This window comes from Haliotis asinina, chromosome 6 (genome assembly GCF_037392515.1).
Source record: "Haliotis asinina isolate JCU_RB_2024 chromosome 6, JCU_Hal_asi_v2, whole genome shotgun sequence".
Lineage (NCBI taxonomy): Eukaryota > Metazoa > Mollusca > Gastropoda > Lepetellida > Haliotidae > Haliotis > Haliotis asinina.
In genome coordinates, this window is record NC_090285.1 from 5,508,425 (window position 1) to 5,529,898 (window position 21,474).

The 21,474-nt window shown below is 40.8% G+C and overlaps 1 protein-coding gene across 1 annotated transcript; it reads left to right on the plus strand.

Annotated features, from left to right (window-relative positions):
• Nucleotides 1–3,887: 3,887 nt before the first annotated feature.
• Nucleotides 3,888–13,457, plus strand: LOC137286783 (organic cation transporter protein-like). The gene is made up of 10 exons (XM_067818776.1): nucleotides 3,888–4,030; nucleotides 5,649–5,874; nucleotides 6,538–6,641; nucleotides 6,907–7,061; nucleotides 9,261–9,429; nucleotides 9,623–9,835; nucleotides 10,197–10,423; nucleotides 10,645–10,826; nucleotides 11,793–11,944; nucleotides 13,367–13,457. Exons 1-10 carry the CDS (start codon nucleotides 3,888–3,890, stop codon nucleotides 13,455–13,457), a joined length of 1,662 nt encoding a protein of 553 aa, XP_067674877.1.
• Nucleotides 13,458–21,474: the final 8,017 nt, after the last annotated feature.

The following is a 21,474-nucleotide window of genomic DNA, read 5'->3' on the forward strand; positions in this document are numbered from 1 at the left end:
TAAATTTACATTTCACAAGAAAAAAATCTGACATGATCTCGCTACCAACGAGTTTAGAGACACTCATACGATATTTCGTCTGAAGAAGTTGTCTTAAGACCGCTGTAAAGTTTTGCAACAATTACAAACATGTGACAAGATGAATAAACATTCCAGGCGTGGCCTGAATTGCGTGACTTTGTAATTAATGCACATAACCTGCCACGCCCATACAGTTGGCAGCCAATCAGCATTGAGATATGCCAAAGACGGTCCTGTCGATCAAGAAGAATTGTGATTACTTTACGTATCCGTAACAAGTAACAGGGAGAACGCACCTGTTTCAAATGACATGGCAGGTAATCTCCTCATTCAATCCTTAGAACTCGGAAAATGAAGCATATCAACGAAATCTGAAATTGTGACTGAAGCTGTGCGTTGAGGGACTTAGAAGTCTGTTGTATCGGAGCGTTGTGGTTGTGCTTGGTACCTGAAAACTGGACTAAAATGTTGACCTGAAAACTTATAAATAATGATAGAAGAAAGGGAACTGCCGCGACTCCGCTGAGTATTCCCTGGGGTACATGGTACACCGCTCCCTTCAACTTGGCTTCTTTTCATAACATAAGTCGGCAAATGAATGGAGCAAACGTGTCCAATTCAGCCGCAATGCAGAATGCTTGAATGACAATGAACACACGACAATTTCAGTGTCACGACTGGGCACCCCAGACAAAGACTCAGAGTAGTGAATCCGAGCGGGGACTCGAACATGAGCCAACGGCGTGACTACCCCAATACCCTGGTACCAAGGATAACGTTGGAAATAGACTCACTACACACACGCAATGCATCTCGTTTCTAGACGTACAATGATGCTAAAACCGATCATAAAGCATATAAAACATAGTATTTCCTTGATCCATGTCTTCACAAGATTCATTCATGTAATTCTCACTGAATTTGCTATAAATGGAATATTACTGTCAACCCTGGTTGGTAAATCTTAGTCGTTGAAATATTACAAAATTAATTAAATAACATGCGCTGAGAAAACTGGTCTGAAATACCTTAATTCACACAGTACACCAACTTCATAGTCGATTGTTATCCTCAATAACATGAGGGCACTGTCCTGAGTGTGCAGCACAGACGTAATCCGAGTGTTCTTGGTTTCTGTTGACCACATTTCAGAGTGAATTCACGCAGATGAATGTCACAAGACATGCATGACTCAATACAATGATATGCCTATATAGTAGACACGATGGGGGACCTGTGTAACAGAACGGCCAAAGACTAGTCAAAAATACTTGTAGACAATCTACACAAAAATAATGGATGCTGCTACCAATCACAAACTGTGACGAAATAAATACCAGAGTTCGGAGACGAAGTTCAGTGAAAATATATCACAAGGACCTAACAGACAAAGAATGAAGAGACTGGCGATATGCAGAAGGATCACACAAGTAGATAAAGTTCCAATAACGATTTTATTTAATGAGCACTAAACTGTAAATACACCGTCTCGAAACTGTCACCTGGAATGTCATCAGGACTGGACATCTTGCTTGTCAAACAGTGTCTTCGTGGTTGTAGAAGTCTTGCAGTGCTGTATGGCAGTCTTGATGGAGACTCCTGGCTGTTAAATGAATTGAACTGCACTATAAACTTTCAAACTGGCAAGTGTACGAACTTGCAACAGCCGGAACTGGATCCAGATAATGTAAACAAAGTATTCCGGAAGCCACGTGATCCGGAATGAATGACAAGGATGCCACACCTCCGACAGCTGTCAAAAATGTGATACGAGTAAGGATATAGCTAAATCCCACTTATAACTTGCATTGAAAAACTCGACTGTTTCCAATCATACCGTGTGTGAGAACTCCTCAAGAGAGACTGTAACTTGATAAGGTAAACATAGCATTTCGGAATGACCTCGCGAAGACAATCAGCGACTGCCAAACATTAAATAAACTGTGAACTGTAATATTTCCTTCTGCCGATAAATCGTACTAGATTTGCGATTGACAGCTGTGACAGTGAGTGTATCTGTATCTGTAATCTGTACACTTGATTCCCATCAGCCAAGGATAATCCGTCGGAATGACCAAGTCCAAGTGTTAATAATATCCTTGATAATTAAAAGTCATACAATAAAAAATGTCCCACAATGCGAAAACGAGAATTAAGCTGTGACGTAGCGCTGGAACCCTACCTTGCTTGTGAAAGTCAAATTTGCCGTCCCGGCGCTAACCTTGACAGCTCTATTTAGTGGTGACCTAGGGTCGCATGATACACAAACGTGACACCAGAATATTGAAGATAGCGACTGACATGACTGACGTTACGTGCATTGGAAATTACTGTTATTATTGATACTGTACCTTGGAAACAGACTGCATAAAGGTATTTCACCTTAATTAAATGCAGCATAAGACTGGTATCTTGGCTGGAATCACTGTGATGGCTGAGAGCTTGATAATCTCTGTACTTGAAGCCAAGATCAGACTTGAATTTTTGTTACACCTGTATCAAATCTTGTACGTTTTTTATGCCGATACGGTTTCTCCAACATGAAAGAAAACCTAAGTTCTATGGATAGTGAACTTCTTTGTTGCAATTAATGCGACGTTTCGGTGTAGGTACAAATACCGTTGTCCTCCGGTCAAAATATGTCAATAACATCAGTTGCACATACGGGAGAAGGTCTAATAATAACATCAGCTGCACATATGGGAGAAGGTCAAATAATAACATCTGTTGCACATACGGGAGGGGGTCAAATAATAACAGGAGGGTAAGACTGTAACGTGATCACGTTGAGAAAGCAAAACCTTTATGAAACCAAAAAAGCCGTTTTAGTATTCATTGTTGGGGTGACGGTACGTAATGAGTCTACGGTTATCCGATGGGATAAAATAGCCACGAACTCATCTGAATGTGGACGTGCATGTGTAGTGCTACTGGCATTTTCTTTTAGTGAACAAGTTACAAAAAACCTGTCCACATCCGTAAACAGCAAACGTGGCCTCGTACGACCTTATTCTATAAGTCCGTCAAATAGTGATGGCGAATAGTGATTCACCCACCACTGACACAACGCTAGACAACTCCTGAAGAAGCATGGTATTATATTCCTTCACTATGTCGTCATGAGATGGGGGCCGCTGTTCCACTTATATCAGTACAGGACTCATATATGGCTTCGGTTAATACTCCAGTTACATCAAATCCTGTTTAAATAAGAGTTACTCATAGGATCAAACAGTTTGTTCACACAAAGGTTATGTTCATATTTGTTTCAGTAGAGACAGCTCGTCCACGGACAGAGATGGGTTCTTCTTTACAACCATGGCCACTGTTGGTTCGTGATTATAGTCAACAAAACTCCATATGGTTAGCTTTATAGGGTTATTTTGAGAGGCACTGAGAAGTTGGTGTAGGAAGGAAGGATACCAACATATGGATAAACAACTGTGATACATAAGTAGTTCTTCGATATATTATTATTCCTATGTAACATACTTGTTTATAAACAAACCCATAAGTTCAACCAGAATATACAAGGTAATTCGAGTTCCTTTTGACTGGCAAAACAGCTGAGCTTCAGTTTCTTGTTTCAGTTTGTTTGTTGTCGCGTATCACAGTTTCAGTGCTAATGTTCAACAACAAACACACCTTCCAGCGTGCCCCCGACCGTTGTGAGTGTACGATGAACTGCGTGTTTGAACTGTGAAACTGACACGGCCACTATCCACGCTCCCATCTATTGCTGACTGCACCACGAAGGTGTTCAGTACAAATGGGCACCTGTTCTGCGAGGGCGGCACATGCCAATTGTGATATGTCAATTCATCATTGTTTAAACTAAGTGTAAAGGTCTTCATTCAAGTTTCGAAATGAAATTCGACGGTATTTTTGAGTATCTGGGGGATTTTGGAACTTACCAGAAGAGGATCTACTTTCTGCTTTGCATCCCTGCTGTCTTTACTGCATTGCAAATGATGGTCGCTGTCTTCACTCTCAACATTCCAAATCACAGGTATTTATTGAAGAGAGAGAGGTTAGAGAGACGTTCATTACCTCTCGTTGTATTTTTTCACAAAGGACATTTCGTAGGACTGTAAATATACTTGTATTGTGACTGTATGTTTCAACGTCATCAAGTGATCCTTATTCTGGAAAAGGTGCGCGTTCTCTCACATGGTATTTTAAAGATGATTATAGAGTGTGGTTTTTCGGAGATAACAATAATTTCAGGATGCACAGTGCTTTGTAAATATTCATACAGACAGTATTATACAACAACAAAGCCCCACTCAAGAACCTTACTCTCCCATTCTGCCGCTAATCACTTTGTCTCAGTTATGAAGCCAATATTTTGTTATAGACAACAACAATACAAAGTGAAAATTCAGTTTGATTTTGATTTTTTCAGTGACGACCTTTTTCTGTGCCTCAAGTTCAATTGTTTAACATGTCCTAAAACATCAAGGGCGGTTGTGAGAATTTATATTCGTAAATCGAAATTACACAGTAGGGTTCAAAGTATATTAGTACGATTCAAGAAATTCTGCGAATTCAATATTAATGCGTAAAATGAATACTGGTTTCGTGAAAACACCAACCGGTCGTGATCTCGCGGTTTCTCTATACAACGTGTTGATTGTATCTATACAACGTGTTGATTGTATCTGTACCACGTGTTGATTGTATCTATACAACGTGTTGATTGTATCTGTACAACGTGTTGATTGTATCTATACCACGTGTTGATTGTATCTATACCACGTGTTGATTGTATCTATACAACGTGTTGATTGTATCTGTACAACGTGTTGATTGTATCTGTACAACGTGTTGATTGTGCCGGAGCTGGATGCACATTCACATGAGTCTTGTTTAAAGACGATCCATGTCATTCGACATATTCACTCATATGTAACACGATATGGAAGGTAAAGGAAGATTATGTAGATGTGAGGGCCGGGTCCTGGGACAGCAAACATTAAGGACCATACAGCTTTTAATGTGCCCATGATAAACAGGGACATTTGAGACACGTCTGTGAGGTCAGTGATACCATGTGAACATGTGGCGTGAGTCTCAAAACGGATGTGAAAAATGTCTGAAACAGAGAGTGCATAAAGTAGTTGTGTTATGCATGTTGACACTGATGAACTCTACCTTTGCGTTAAAGTAAAAGGGACAATACAGAAATGCCTGCTCCACCATAAAGTGTGACTCCACCACGTATGATCAACTGAACACACGTTTAGAGCTTTGTCTATGGAAATATAACACACCTGCTTTATAAACTGTTTTATTACATAGCTTCCCTTGCAATGAGGTAGCGTAATGGTTAAATCTTCGCTCGTCACGCCGAAGACTCAGGTTCTATTCCCAACGTTGGTACGATGTGTGAAGCCTATTTCTGGTATCCCCGTGTAGTTGGAACATTGCTAAAATATTCATTTGCACTAAACTATAGTAACATCAGTCATTTTCAACTCAAGATTCATTAAAAACGTACAATTAGTGTTCTTGGCATTATCTTTGTCGTATTGCTGTTTTCAGTCTTTGCCCCCACACATGGTGAACTTATTAGTCTGCTGATGTCCAGGAAATACAATCAACGCATTACCTAACAATTGTTGTAGATGCGCTCTCCCCGGTGTCAGCAACGACACATACGCTGTCCAAGGACCTGACCACGAGCTCCTCCTTAACGCCACCATACCCTGGAAGACGGAAAAAGGCGTCAGTGTCAGAGACTCCTGTCTCATCTACAAGGACGATGCTTCAGGAGGTCAGAACAGAACGACCCAGGAATGCAGCGCCTGGGTTTACGACAACTCCGTCTTCAAGAACACCGTTATTACAGAGGTACGTTAACCAAACAAGGAAATAATGTTAATTCGATTCCAACGATTCGCAACAAGCCGGTGAATCACTCTCAAGCAGTATTGAACCACGTTCCTGGTGGAGTTCTGGTAGCCCCCATTACAAACGCATGTAGAGGCAAAGGTATTTGTACACTTTGGTCATATATGTAAATGTCCCACATATGTCGGCAATAGAACACCTTGAACATTCACTGCGGTTTTGAACGTTGTAACATATTTTGAACCAGATTCCCACGGTGCTGTGAAATCTTTGAAGACAGAACATGGTCGACTGCACTTTAAGAGCTCTTACACGTGACAACAATGTTGTTGATGCTGGAATATTGCTTGAAACAAACGAAAGGTTGACTTCAGGAACGTTGACGCCATCATTCCTCTTACGGGTATTTTTTTTTTTTTTTTTTTTTTTTTTTTTTTTTTTTTTGACACTGTTATGTCTACCCCTTGAGATGGAACATATGACGGATGACAAGTTTCACTTGTCTCTTTTGTGTGTTAAATAAGTGACCAATGATTTTCCATACACATTCAGAACAGTGTTTCAACTTCGTCTTTATGTCGAAGTATGTTCGTTGTATTGCAAGCATTTTTCTCGCTGGTTACAAAATCACATTCAGCTGAATGCAGTGTGTCTCATTTGCAGCTGAACATGGTTTGCAACGATAAGGGCCTAAGGTCTCTTGCCAACAGCATTCTAATGGCGGGACTTCTCTGTGGATCTCTTGTTCTGGGCGTAATCTCTGACATGTAGGTAAAACATTCATGTAGAAACCGTATATCGATGTAAGGTTTTCGCAGAGAAATAGTGAAATTGTTTCTGATAAAAGTCAGCCAAGTATTCTTTGGCACTAACGTTCTATACTCATTGACATATGTATACGTTAATAATGATGGTCCTTATTCTTCTTGTCACAGCGAAATTCCTATAAAGGCACATAATAACATATATTCCCTGTCCAGTACAATTACAGATTTCCGAAAAGAATAACTGGTTTCCCACTTTTCCTGCTAGCATTGGGCGGAAACCAACACTGATGGTAGCAATCCTCCTACACATCGGCACAGGAGTTGGAACAGCGTTTGCTCCGAACTATGTGGCTTTTGTCATTCTCAGATTTTTTAACGGCGCTTCCAATATTGGGCTCTTTATTCCGTCTTTTGTGATCGGTAAGTGAAGCCAGATGAGTATATACGAAATCATACAGTAAACAACATGTGGATACAAACAGTTAAATTACATTGATACTAAACGATGTAAATAGACAGCCTTTTCAAGATCAGAAACAGAAACGACAAAACCCTTTCCACAACCAGCAATATTGAAGCTGTACAACACAATCTGAACGTGACAATCAGTGACAACATGAGATACAATGGCAGAGCATGTATTTGTGAATCAAAAAGTAATGATAAAAGATTTGGGGAAAACGTGAGGACACCCAACACCAAGCAACATATACGTGAAGAAACGACAAAAATGGGATATCGGACATATTTTTGTCATTGATGTTGTTACGGTTAAACATTTGCCGTGACAAAAGGTGTAGGAACCAGCAAAATATAACTCTTACAAGGCTGAGTTTTTCATTATTTTTGTATTTAGCAAAAACAATGGCAAGATACAAAGGTACACAATAGAGGTTTCATGTACAACTGAGTCAAATCTAAAGTAATGGGTCTCAAATATAACGTCAGCTTACTGAAGTCTTGGTGTGAGAGTGAGAAACAGTTATGCAGAATGCAACACAACGAGAGGTCAAGCAGCGGTTATGAAGATCAAGCGCTGACGGAGAGCTGGCAGACATGTAGTCCAGTTAATCTGTTTATCCGCGTAGACAACACGGCAACTAGCCTTATATATATAGTCATTCATTCAAGAACTTTACAACACTTTTGCGACCATCGCCATCAACGTAGAATCTTCTCGGCCAGAATCCTGGCAGTCAAAAGTTAATCAAAACACAAAGTCAAGGGGAGGTAACTCTAAAGCACTCTTTAAAGGCATGCAGCCAAAATATTAAAAGTACTGAACATTTATGATACGAAATGTGACCCATAATAATTATCACTCAAAACACTAAACGTTGTGACCCAATAATAATTATCATTTAATTAACAATACACTCTCGTAACAATGTAAAATATGGACATTTCCACCTAATGCCTATCATAAAAAATATTGAGCGCTTCACTTAGGCCCTGAACAAAGAACTTCGTACTGTGCCTATACAACTAGAAAATTAACAATTAGCTGTCCATGATCACCAATTCCTAAAAGTCCCTCTAATACTGGTGTGTTGTTTGCGTTCAAAAAAAAGTTTAAATACTTTCTTTCGTATTCAGTCGCCTATCTACTTATATTTTTTAATCTCCCCTGAAGAAAAAGTATTATCAAGCTGACATAACCAAGAAATATTCCTTATTTACATGACTAGACTTAGCAAATGTTTCTGATGGGTGCCACCATTGCGGCAGGATACGCTCACCTTTCCGCGAACACCTTCCCACTCATCCCTATTTCATAGTGATTTATGAACACATGCTCTGTCATCGTATCGCATGGTGACATTGTCTGGTTCAGACCCAGTTTGTTTACAAAGAACGTATTACAGCTGTGATATTGCAGACACAAATACATGTATCTGCCCATGATATCGTCACAATTATACAATCGACTCTACTCAGATTGACTCGACAGAAAGGTTTTTCGCTTCTATTGCCATGGAAGCAAGAAGACAAAGTCATCAATAACGATGCAAGATGTATGTATGGTATGGTATGATGTATCTAAATTGCTAACAGCTGAAGAAATGATGTAAATCCAGCGTGTATCCACACAGGTAGCAAGAGTAATATGAGTAATCGTGGTCCCTAGTATGGTGATCTACCTTCAGTGGTCCCTAGTATGGTGATCTACCTTCAGTGGTCCCTAGTATGGTGATCTACCTTCAGTGGTCCCTAGTATGGTGATCTACCTTCAGTGGTCCCTAGTATGCTGATCTACCTTCAGTGGTCCCTAGTATGGTGATCTACCTTCAGTGGTCCCTAGTATGGTGATCTACCTTCAGTGGTCCCTAGTATGGTGATCTACCTTCAGTGGTCCCTAGTATGGTGATTTACCTTCAGTTGTCTCTAGTATGGTGATCTACCTTCAGTGGTCCCTAGTATGGTGATCTACCTTCAGTGGTCCCTAGTATGGTGATTTACCTTCAGTTGTCTCTAGTATGGTGCTTCGGACGGACGGACCTCGTTTCTATATCCCGCGCAAGTTTGTTGTTGCGGGGGGAAATAAATTGTACAAACATTAGTAGGAATCCAACCATGCGTTTATGTGCTACATATGATCAAATCTCTCAATTTATACAGTAATGGAACTCGTAGGACCTGCCAAACGAACTTTAGGCGGTATGGTCATCCAGACGTTTTGGGCCGTGGGACTCTTCATTGTTGGAGGTCTGGCGTACTTCATCCGTGACTGGCATCATCTCCAACTCGCCATCTCCGTCCCAGCCGTGATACTGCTCGGCTTGTACTGGTGGGTGCAATCTTAACTGGATCTATGGATGTCTTTCTATTTCAGCATCCTGTTAAACACTAGTATAAATCCGATCGAAAAAATTATCCAAGACAGCACTAGAAACTAACCAAACGTTTGTTAAACTGGTATGCTATCGTACCCCAGCCCCATTGTATTGTTTTCAGTCCCCTGTAAATATTTCTACTCACAGGTTAGTCCCCGAGTCGCCAAGATGGCTGCTGTCACGTGGTCGTGAGCAGGAAGCAGAAGCAATCCTCAGGAAGGCGGCAGATGTGAACGGCGTGACTCTTCCACAGAAGCTGTTTGACAAGGACACTTTGGATGACGGTCCCAAGGCCAAGATCACAGAGATGTTCACCTCCCCAGTGCTCCTCGTCAGGACTCTCATCATCTTCTTCAACTGGTCAGTAGAACTGCCATAGTCATCAGCATACGTCACCATGTGTATTAAACAGGAAACGTGTTTACAAATGAACTCATAATGAACAGGGCGACCGAACAAGTGTTTGCAACTGCATATTTCTTTAGTTCATGCTTGATGCAAATATTTTCTCTGAAGGGTTTAGCCAAAACTGTTTAGGAGTCTATATGATATAACAATATGACACAGTAAGTGCAGCAAACAATTCATTTCAGTTAAGAAATCCAGAAAATTATCCTTCTACCTGCTTCTATTCCTATCTGTGAATAGCTGGTCGAGTATTATCCAATTATTATCATTTTAATAAGCCTTAGATGTTAACAACTTTCCAACTTCAACACAGGTTTGTTGTCAGTATGGTTTTCTACGGTCTTGGGCTGAACGTTGGAAATCTCGGTGGTGACATCCACCTGAACTTCGCCATCGCCAACATCGTGGAGGCAGCATCCTACGTTATGTGTCTGTTTCTGCTGGCCCGACTGGGCCGGAAGTTCCTACACTGTGGCAGTATGTTGGTGGGAGGGATTGCGTGTATTGCGACCATTTTCCCAGTTTTGTATGGAGGCCAAGGTGTGTTGCTAAGAGGCCAGGTTTGTTAAAAAATATTAGAACTTGGTGTAAAGAATTTTCACTGTCAATACTGATAAACTAATACGTGGAAAATATAATGGTTCAGTCTTCATTAGAGACTGCAGCACAGACAGTAGTATGGAGTTGCTTCCTCTTGGCACGACAGAAACCGTGATTGAACTAAAGTACTTCCTGTACATATACATGCGTTTCCTTTACAGAGCTGGAATGGGTGACAATTACTCTGTCGATGATTGGCAAGTTTGGAGCATCAGCTGCTTTCGCCATTATTTACATATTTGCTGCGGAACTGTTCCCTACTGTTGTGAGGAACTCGGGCATGGGCGGCAGCTCCTTCTCGGCCCGTATTGGAGGAATCCTGTCCCCGTACATTGCTGATCTGGTGAGTCTGGGAGTAAGATGGTAAAATAGTAGTAGTCAGGCCTATTGTGTCGAAAGAGAAAGTTACGGGTCATAGGTGGTCAGAAAATGTTCTGCTTTGAAAAATGATTGCCAGAGATGAAATGGAGTGCCAACTGTTCAGGTGGAACGGTCGGGTCTGACACGGCTTTCTCTATGTTTATGGGAATGTCTTCCACACTGTGATGAACCTGGTCAAACCGGTGGAACACAGCACGAGGTAATCAGTATGTAAATGTCACTGGCAGACATTGGAATTTGCAAACCTGGGAACGACATCAACTTGCACCACATTTCAACACAATATCCTCATTTCCTAGCCAACCAGTAGTCGATGGCATTGTCGAGTGTAAATCGGCAACTGGCGATGTTTTTGACTGCTAGAAAGCCCCTGCATGTTGTCCAAGGAAGATTAGTAGTCCTAAAACATGCTGAAGTCCACCGCCTTTACGCTTTCCGGACCTTACGTAACTGACTGGCAGCAAAATACAACCAAAAAGCAATGACCAGCCATGGCGTGACCCTCCCTCTATGGAAAATGTCAAATGCCATTCTCTAATTTAGCTGACCTGGGCCAGATTACTACAGGAGATGCGATCTATAGTCTCCTAAATTGTCACTGGGCGGATGATTCCGACAAGGCCATGACTATTTGACCAAACATGGGGAATATCAAGTTATTGATCTAGTCATCTAAAACCTCCATTTGTAGATCAGACACTCATATTGCATTTCATGGTTGTTTGTGCCTTCACAATATACAGCCAATAAATCCTGATGATTGACCTGTTACACCTAGTTTCATTTTACATCATGTACAATCATAACCCACATGGCACTTTGGTTATCACCTGTATCTTTTGAAAATAGTTCATGGTATAGCTCAACGGAGTTGAATATACAGTTTTTCTGTGAAGGTTCTCCAAACAACATCCTTTGTGATTTGTAGGGCACAATAGTTGGTGGTGACTTCGGTAACGCACTACCACTTCTGGTATTTGGTGCAGTGACAGTGGCGGCGGGGATACTCGCACTGTGGCTGCCCGAAACACTGAATCGAAAACTGCCGGAAACTATCGAAGATGCAAAAGTTTTTGGAAAGTAAGTTTCATTGCCTCTTAAAGATTATATAACGATACCGAAGATCAGAACATGCTTACACGGCACGGTGGTCCAGTTATGTTTAATTCAATATTATGTCTTTTAAGAAAGTAGAGACACTTTTCACCATTTTGCCTCGGACCAGCTATGACGGCGATCCAGTTGAACGCCGACAGAGAAATTAGCGATAACGGCGACGGAGAAATTGGCGATAACGGCGACAAATTTGGCTGTAAATGCGACGATAATTTTGGCTGTGACGGCGACACATATAGTTTGTTTGTTTTTGGGTTTTTTTAAATGTAAATGATAACTAAAATTTGTTTATGCATATGATGGATGTAGTAGCGTTACTGGTTTATTCTTGAGATTTGAAACACAACAGAAATTAAGACTTCTTTCTTTCAGATTATTTTTAGTGATGTCACAAACATGCATTGTCTTCTATACACAAATATACGATATAAACAATAAACACGTCCTATTTTGTACACTTCACTCGACTGGATCGTGGATCTGTGCGCATGTTGTCAGAAGAGACCTCAGACTGAAATCGCCATCTCGGTATGTGTCTGTGTCTTCAGTCACAAGTGCCAACCTTGAATATAACGATAAAATGTTTTATAAGTTAAATACAAACTGTATAAATCATTTAACTTTCCGTATAGATAATTCGTTTTCCATCAATTGCAATAAAAGATAAGAAGACGTCATTACCTTCAACATGATGATTTGTGCGAACGGTCACCTTGAAGACTGACCACGACCTTGGAGTGAACATGTCATGTTGGATCAACGGGCGGTCAATGTAATCTGCAAACTTCTTAAGTTTGGTGTTGCCTTCAGCTTTGTCGCACGGTTGAAAATACGTCTGTGGCGGGAAGGAATGGCATGACCTTCCTGATAAAGATAAGGATACTCCCATGTCTCCTTTAGGCAATCTGGGAAGAGGGAATACGCATGTATGTGTAGTTCTAATCATTTAAATATAGGTGTGAGCTGTAGGGTTAATGTGATCTTTAGTCTTTAATCAATCACAGCTTTTTCAATATGCATAGCTGCAAAACTAGGAGCTGGCGTTTCGTCCACATAGCTTGGGTGAGGTGGAACAAACAGCCACGGATGCGGACCTGCTCATCAAGCACAGCACGACATGTAGATGTTAAAAAGCCATTTTAACCGTGATAATATCAGGATCATTTAGATATTTATTGGCAGTATATCTTTATTAAGTTCATATCTAAAATATACTGTCGTTGTAGTGACCGTCGCCGTTATAGCTGATATCCCATTAGGCTCAATACTGCATGAATTGAGATTTTGAGTTGAGTTGCATCACTGATGGTAATGTCTGAGCAGAGACAATGTCGATAAACAATTCAAGCTTCCCAATGAACATTGATATTTGGTCCTTTTTTTCAGGAGCAGTAACAAATCATATGAGCTTGATCACTCAGTCGAGAAGTCGCCCACTGAAAAGGAGTATGACAATCCAGCATTTGACAAGTGCTGAAGAGAACATACTGCAACTAATATATACTGCTCGTATCAAATATTGGTGTCGGATATATTCATCATGTACTCACATACATGTATTTAGCCACGTTTACAATGTATGAATTCGCATGCATACATTTCTTTCGTAAATCCAGCAAGTGTAGACTTATGGTCTCGTAGTAATCCATGTCATGGATGTACTGGGTTAACACACCGACATTCTCTTCCCACAGTGGTTACTTGTCATATCTTCCTACGTAACCTCTGTTCTAATACGACCCTTTCATGGTGCGAGTGTTCAAGACTCGTGATTGGAGGCAATCAGATTTAGTAGTGCAATCAGCGACCTTGTTTCAAAAGTGATCGTTCGCAAGATCTCGGTAATTTCCGGATGCATCGTGAAAAATACAACTTCTTCCCGAGCGCGATACTCAAAATGTTTCTTCTAGACAGTACTCAGTTATGTCATATTTGTTTCTCCACGTTGCTCCCATTTGTCAAGTTGAATCTAGGTCGATGTAACACGTGTTCTGATTGGACAGATAAAAAAGGGCGATAAATCTACTGCCATTTTTTGCCGCTAGGGGATTTTATGAGAACCGCGAAATATCCCGTATTAGAACAGAGGTTCGTAGGAAGATATGACAAGTAGCCTCTGTGGGAAGAGAATGACACACCGAAGGAATAACCATAAACATAAGCTGCTCTGAATTCAGTGTCTGTGTGTTTGTGTATAAAGGTGATTTGAGGTGGCAAGCAAGCAGCATCGCATAGCACCTTATGACGTCTGTCAGTCTAGACAAAAATTGGTAGGGACAAATGGACTGCAGAAGTGTCTGACAGCTAATGAAGTAATTAGTGCAATATTCAATTCTACTTTACTGATTTTGAAAAATAATCAGAAAGATTGAAACCTGAGTTTTCGGTTAGGAAAATATGTTGCACAATAATGACATCAAATACAATCGCCTTGAGCATGCACTAGTTCAATGGATATGTGCACTGTATAAATATCCTAATAAAATATAAATAATAACATCAAGAAGGCTACTAACTAGAAACCTAGATGACTGACGGGCTACTTGGTCTGATAATGTCTTCTGCTGCATTGTTGGCCAAATGCTGTGGCATGGTGTAAATGACGACGAACCAGAAAACAGAGAAAAAGAATTCAAATATTGTCAGTGCAGATGTAAACGATACTGTAAAGGGGCAGTCATTCATTGCGTGGTCAATGCTCTAAGTGTATTATATTGTACAATACTGGCTAGAGGTGTGTTATACTTCAGGTTATATTAAAACAGCCTTCTGGGACATTGTATTGTTGGTTATTGTTTTTACAAGTTCCTTAACAAGTTTTTCTTGCATTTTAAATATGTGGTAAACAGTTGTTGAAAATCAGTCCACGTTGTTGTTTAAAATTCTGCAAGTTTCATCCTCCTTGCCTGTTGACTGGAGCTGTGATTATCAGACTATTAATAGTAAGCCTGCTACATTGGAGGATTATGTATTGGTTCCGTAAGCTTCCAGGCAGTTTAAGTCTGTGGAGAAGCGGGACGGCTATTATTTAAGTACCGCTTGCTCGGGAAAATTAAACTTTGTTTGGTAAGTCATATCTGATAGTTTGAGGCAGGTGATTTTGCTTGGATTTCAAGCAGAGTATTTAATCCTGTGTTTCTCATCCCCTGACTGTTCCAAGAATGGGGCGGGCCGGCGGGCGAGCGAAAATATGAAGGCGCATACACAAAAAATACTATTCAGTATTTAAATATGAATGGATACTCACCAAATACATTGGCAATCATGGCGAAAACAATAAAGATTCTCCCTAAGTTCCATACCAATGTGTATGCTCACTGGTATAGAACTTGGTTACAGTGAGTGTGGAGTCTCTGAGATTTTTGTGTCAGAATCTTGATGATTTCTGTGATTTGTGATTTGTCACGGTGTCTTTTCAATGATGTATGTTATAAAGAGATAAAATGGTAATTATGTCTTGGTTGTGTCTATATTCTGATGGAGAGGTCATCAACACTGTCTTTTGCAGCCAGTCGTTGTAGGCACGCTCGTTGCTGGGTCCCGTTCCACTAACCAATCTTAGCGCTTTCGTAAACCCCTAAAATCCCAATCTTTGAGTGACGTTACGATTGGCATACAGTTCCACCACAGTTCTACAACCAATCTTACCCACGTCAATCATAAAGTTAAGATCCAAACTTTCCCATGCCCAACTTCTGATCACTGAAGTCAATGGTACAGCAGAGAAACAAAAATGGCGACTTTCCTTAGTGTATGTGAAAGAAGAATAAATGCGTCAATTCCCTATGTAAATATTATTCAGATAATCAATACCCAATATCCATGTATGACATGATACCGAACAAAGCTAAATGTACATTCTGAAATTAATTTCATGAAATCATATCTGAAGGATACGCAAAATATACACCGTAATAGTGAAATAATAGTGAATATTGTGCTCAACCGACCTCCAACGAAATTGCCTAATATGTGCAACATTGTTGATGTATGACATCACTGTAATGAACTTTATGCATGCTATTTATAGCCCTTCTGTATATGGTCACATGATGATCATAGTGAGCCTCGTTCTCATGTAGAAACATGGCGACCTCGACGCGCTGTGTACAGTATGTGACCTTGAAAGAATGCAGTGTAAGGGATTAAATCATTACATGGTGTCACAAGTAGAGGCGAACGCACAAGCCTGGATTTTAGTATTTGCACCTCAAATGAACTGGGAGTTGGGAAACGTCTACGAAAACTGGAGACGTTTCCGACAGCATCTTGACTTCACGTTCAACGGACCTCTAAGTGGCAACGGCAAAACAGCAAAAATAAGTTTCTTGCTCATTTGGGTCAATCAAAAGGGCAGAGACATTTTAACGCACTAAACATCAGTGGTGAAGACAAGGAAATGTTGAATAAAGTATATGAAGCATACGAGAAACACTGGACGACTTCATCACTGAACTAAAATGCTTCTAGTTATGGATTGTGAATACGGAAACCAAACTGATGATAAGGGAAGAGATAGAACTGTTAGGAACGAATTCACAACAGGTTAAAGAAAAGCTAATCGGTGAAGGCAATAAGCACACACATCAGCGATCGCTATAGCAAAGACACATGAACTGGCACAGGCCTAAATTAAAAGCATCGATGGTGAAAATAAGTCCATCAACAATATTGGGATGAACAAAATCAATGAAAGAAAGAAATTCATTGCAAAGTAGCAACACAGTGTAAGAAATGCTGCGCATTGGGACATTTTGAAAAGGTCTGTTATGCAAAAGCAATACACATACTTGATCAGGATGATGAAGAAAGTGAAGGCCAATGCACTACACAGGATCGGAACCTTGCTGCAGCCTACCGTGATGAACTATACGTAGATTCCATAGACGCTACAGCTAAAGAAGTCAAATATGACGGTCAAGCATTCGTGAAGCTAAAGCTCAGGCAACAAGATACCATAAGTGAAGTAACCTTCAAACCTGACACAGGGTAATGATTAAATATCATTCCAGAAAGGTTTTACCAACGTAAGGAAATAAACAAAACCACAGCAATAGAACCTGTACACACCAGTCTCCTTGCATATGGTGGAATCAGAATACAAGGCCAGCATGGGATTGATTGCACACACAAGAACTTGACATCAGCTGAGGAGTTCATCGTACTGGACACTGAAGGCCCTCCAATAACAGGTCTACAGATATATTTGAGACTAAACATACTCCAACAACTCCTTTTCACTGCTGACAAACAAGTTGAAGTAATAGATGAATATGCAGATGTATTTGAACGTCTAGGACTATTTACCGGGTGAACACAGCATTCGCACAAACCCAGAAATATCACTAGTTGTCAATCCCCCGAGGAATGTAGCTGTTACCTTGGGGACCAAGGTAAAGGAAGAAATTGAAAGAATGGAGAACATTAGTGTCCTTATCAAAGTTGATGAGCCAACCCCCTGGGTGAATTCAATGGTAGTACTTGAGAGGCCAAAATCTAAGGTCCGAATTTGTCTTGATCCCAAGGAACTTACTAAAGCAAGTACTCACTGAACACCACAGAATTCCACATCTTAATGATGCCATATCCAAACTTGCAGGCAGCAAATACTTCAGCAAGCTGGATGTACGCAGTGGATACTGATAGATAAAACTAACAGTAGAGAGCTCAATGTTGACTACCTTCAACACTCCCTATGGCAGATACAGTTTCACCAGATTATCCTTTGGTCTACATTCAACACAGGATGTATTCCAAAAGCGAGTTGACGAAACATATGAAGGTCTTGATGGTGTTGATGCTATTGCAGACGACATCCTCATCATGGGCAGACATTAGAAGAACATAATACTCGCCTCAGAGCATCATTACAACGATCGTGTGAGGGGGGAGTGTAAATAAACAAACATACGGGTGTCACTGGAGTAAATGAAGTCACTTACTTTGGACGCAAATTCACAAGTCAAGTCCTTATCCCAGATCCAGTGAATGTCAGTACCATCGTCAATATGGATCCCCCGTCCAACAAAGAGGAACTGCTTACTATCCTTGGAATGGCAAACTACCTAGCCAGATTTGTACCCAAAGTGTGTGACATCACAGCACCACTAAGGAGGCAAGACGCAGCGTGATCTTAGGATGCGACACAGGACCAAGCCTTCAGTCATCTCAAGAACATGTTGTCGTGACCAGGACCAGTACTTCAGTACTTCAAATCGGAAAAAGAAGTCACTCTACAAGTGGATGCCTCGAAAAATGATCACAGACCTGTCGCATATGCCTCGAGCACACTAACGGTGACTGAACAAAATTATGCTCAAACTGAAAGGGAGCTGTTAACAATATGCTTTGGAGTGGAAAGAAACCACCAATTTCTCTATGGTAGAGAATTTACGGTCCACTCTGATCAGAAGCCTGTGGAGTCAATCATGCAGAAACCCCACCACAGCTTGAAGCTGTTACCCTGCCTACAGAGGTCAGACGTGGAAGATCTTGACACACAAATACACATGGTCTTAACATCCTTGCCAGTGTCTGACAACAGACTTGCAGACCTCAAGAAGCAAACAAGTGAAGACAAACAAATGATGGCACTCACAAACGACAAGTCCAGCTGCCCCAAAATTTTGCAGATTTCTGGATGAGCTGTCGTATAATCCTCGCTGGGACAGGGTAGTGATACCCAGTACAATGAGGAAAGAAATGCTGTCGAAAAGTACACACCGGACACATGGGCATGGAGAAAACCACACGTGCATGAGACGTATTATATTGGCCTGGAATGTGCTCCCACATAGACGACCTAGTCTCAACCTGTGATCTGTCAAGAAAACCAAATGTCACGCCCTAAAGAACCACTCAAACCACATGAAATATTGGGATCTTATACGGTGATCCAGAAACTAAAGAGTTCCTTTGCTCATCATTGCATCCTGGAGGTAGTCAAATCAGATAAAGGCCCCCAGTACAGCTCTAATGAATTCAAGAATTTCTCAAAAGCCTGGAACTTTAACCATGTCACCAGTAGCCCAGGCTACCCAACATACTAGAAAGTTTGTGTTAAATGTGTACACAATTCAAGTTCAAAATGACTCCTGAGTGCCAAAGAACTTTATTCCCTTCAAGTTACTAACACGATGGCATCAAGCGGACTAAGACATGAAACCACTTACGGGTGGATACGGTGACAGGAGAATTAGCTCATGATTAAAATGGACATTACGTGTTGACGAAAAGGAATGAATACTTTGATGAAGATGAAGGCAGAGTTTAGTTTGAAGTTCTTTACTTGGTCTTACAAGACATGATAAACAAGTATAGATAAATGAGGTGAGCGGACTTCCAGCTCAACCCCAGGGCCTTTCCTGCGAGCGGCATAATACTGCTCGCGGTCGTCCCTACACAGACAGTCGGAATACAAGACACGGTTTCTGCTGAGGTCTCCGTGATACTTAGCGGTTGTTTACATCGTTGACCGGTAACTACGATGTGGCCCAGATCTGTGAATTATTAATATTTGACAACGTAACAAATATTTGTGAGCTTTTACCAAACTGGAGAAACCGTAACTTTGACACCATGCTATTTCCATTCATATTCTAAGGTATTACGCCGTTCAAAATAATGAGTACACGGCTGGATATCGGAAAATTTAAGTAAATGTTACAAAGTGTAAAATCAGAATGTTTCTTTGTTTACATTTGAAACAAGCGCATTCTTTCGAACACAGTGTTCGTTTTCACACCCAGTATCTTTTCGTTTTCTTTTATCCAGACAGGTGGTATTGGTGAGAAAGACCACTTGTAATTTGATTGTAAAGTATATGGAAAATTCAAATACATTTGTCGAAGCCGACTATGAAATATACTTGATATAATAGGTGTCTCAATACCGGCCTCACTCTTCTACCCATGCAGCCAGGAAGCATAGTACATAGTACCTCTGCCACATGCCAGAAAGATGTGTTATGCATAGTCATCGCTGAACCGGAGTGTATACAGGTCTTCGAGAAGCGTGATTTTGTAAACACTATCGATATGCGGTGGAAAGCGCACTTCGGCGTCCGTGTAAGTGTATTTTCGCAAACATCCCAATCGATTCAAGGTTCATCGGAAGCGTTTAAGAATTATCATTAATGGTTTCATCACATGACGTTATGGGCTTCACACATTGTACCCATTTAGGGAATCGAACCCGGGTCTTCGGCGTGACGAGCGAACGCTTTAACTACTGGGCTACCCTACCACCCCTCGGTATATCTTCGAAAGGATTAGTGCAGTATGATTTACATGTAAGGTTAGATTTCACTTCACGATCAGTTATGGAAATAGAAAGGTTTTACCACAAGGCTTTTTTGTCACTTGAAGATGGATTGAGAGAAGCGTTTACTCCAGTAATACTCAACACGCTTTCATGCTTGGAACGAGTCTCATTTTCAACTAAGGTTGATTTCATGAAGGACCATCTGTGGAGTGCGATCTATGCCATATGATGCAGCTGCCCTGTCTGTCCTGTTTATTCAATATATTTTATGTAAAACGATACCAAGTTATTGATATGTCTCTGGAACAAAACCATTCTCTTCCCACAGTGGTTACTTGTCATATCTTCCTACGTAACCTCTGTTCTAATACGACCCTTTCATGGTGCGAGTGGTCAAGACTCGTGATTGGAGGCAATCAGATTAAGTAGTGCAGTCAGCGAGCTTGTTTCAAAAGTGATCGTTCGCAAGATCTCGGTAATTTCCGGATGCATCGTGAAAACTAGAACCTCTTCCATTCGTAACTACTCGACTCTTTCCGTGACCTACAAGAAGACTCGTACCCCTCTCGTACGCCATTATTGCCAAGAATCGTGGCAAACCAATCAAACCGCGCGTAGTAAAACGCATTTCAAAATATGAAAATGGCGGAACCGTTGAACTTTGAAACTTCGCTACAATATACAAAGCACAATTTAAACATAAACTTTGAGCTGAAAGATGAACAACTTTCAACACTGAAACATATTTGCATAGGGAATGACCGTATTGCTGTTTTGTCCACGGGATGTAGATATTCTAAGAGCCATGTTTGGAAATTCAAAGTTAGCTTTCGTTGATAACAGTACCAGACTATTTTCATCTTCATGCCCGTTTGCGCTTAGACAGTACCCGGTCGTAAACATGGTCAAAAGAAGGGTACGAGACGTCATCCGGCTTGGAGGAATGACACGAGTAGTTACGAATGGAACCTCTTCCCGAGCGCGATACTCAAATGTTTCTTCTAGACAGAACTCAGTCATGTCATATTTGTTTCTCCACACTGCTTGCATTTGTCAAAATTAATCTAGGTCGATGTATCACGTGTTCTGATTGGACAGAAAAACGGGGAGATAAATCTGCACCAGCCGAAAACATGCAAACAGATGCGATTAAACCCTATAAACAATCCGAAGAAATCTCAAATATTTGACTAAGAACACTACCATTAAATGTACTCCTGTGTTAAAACCGA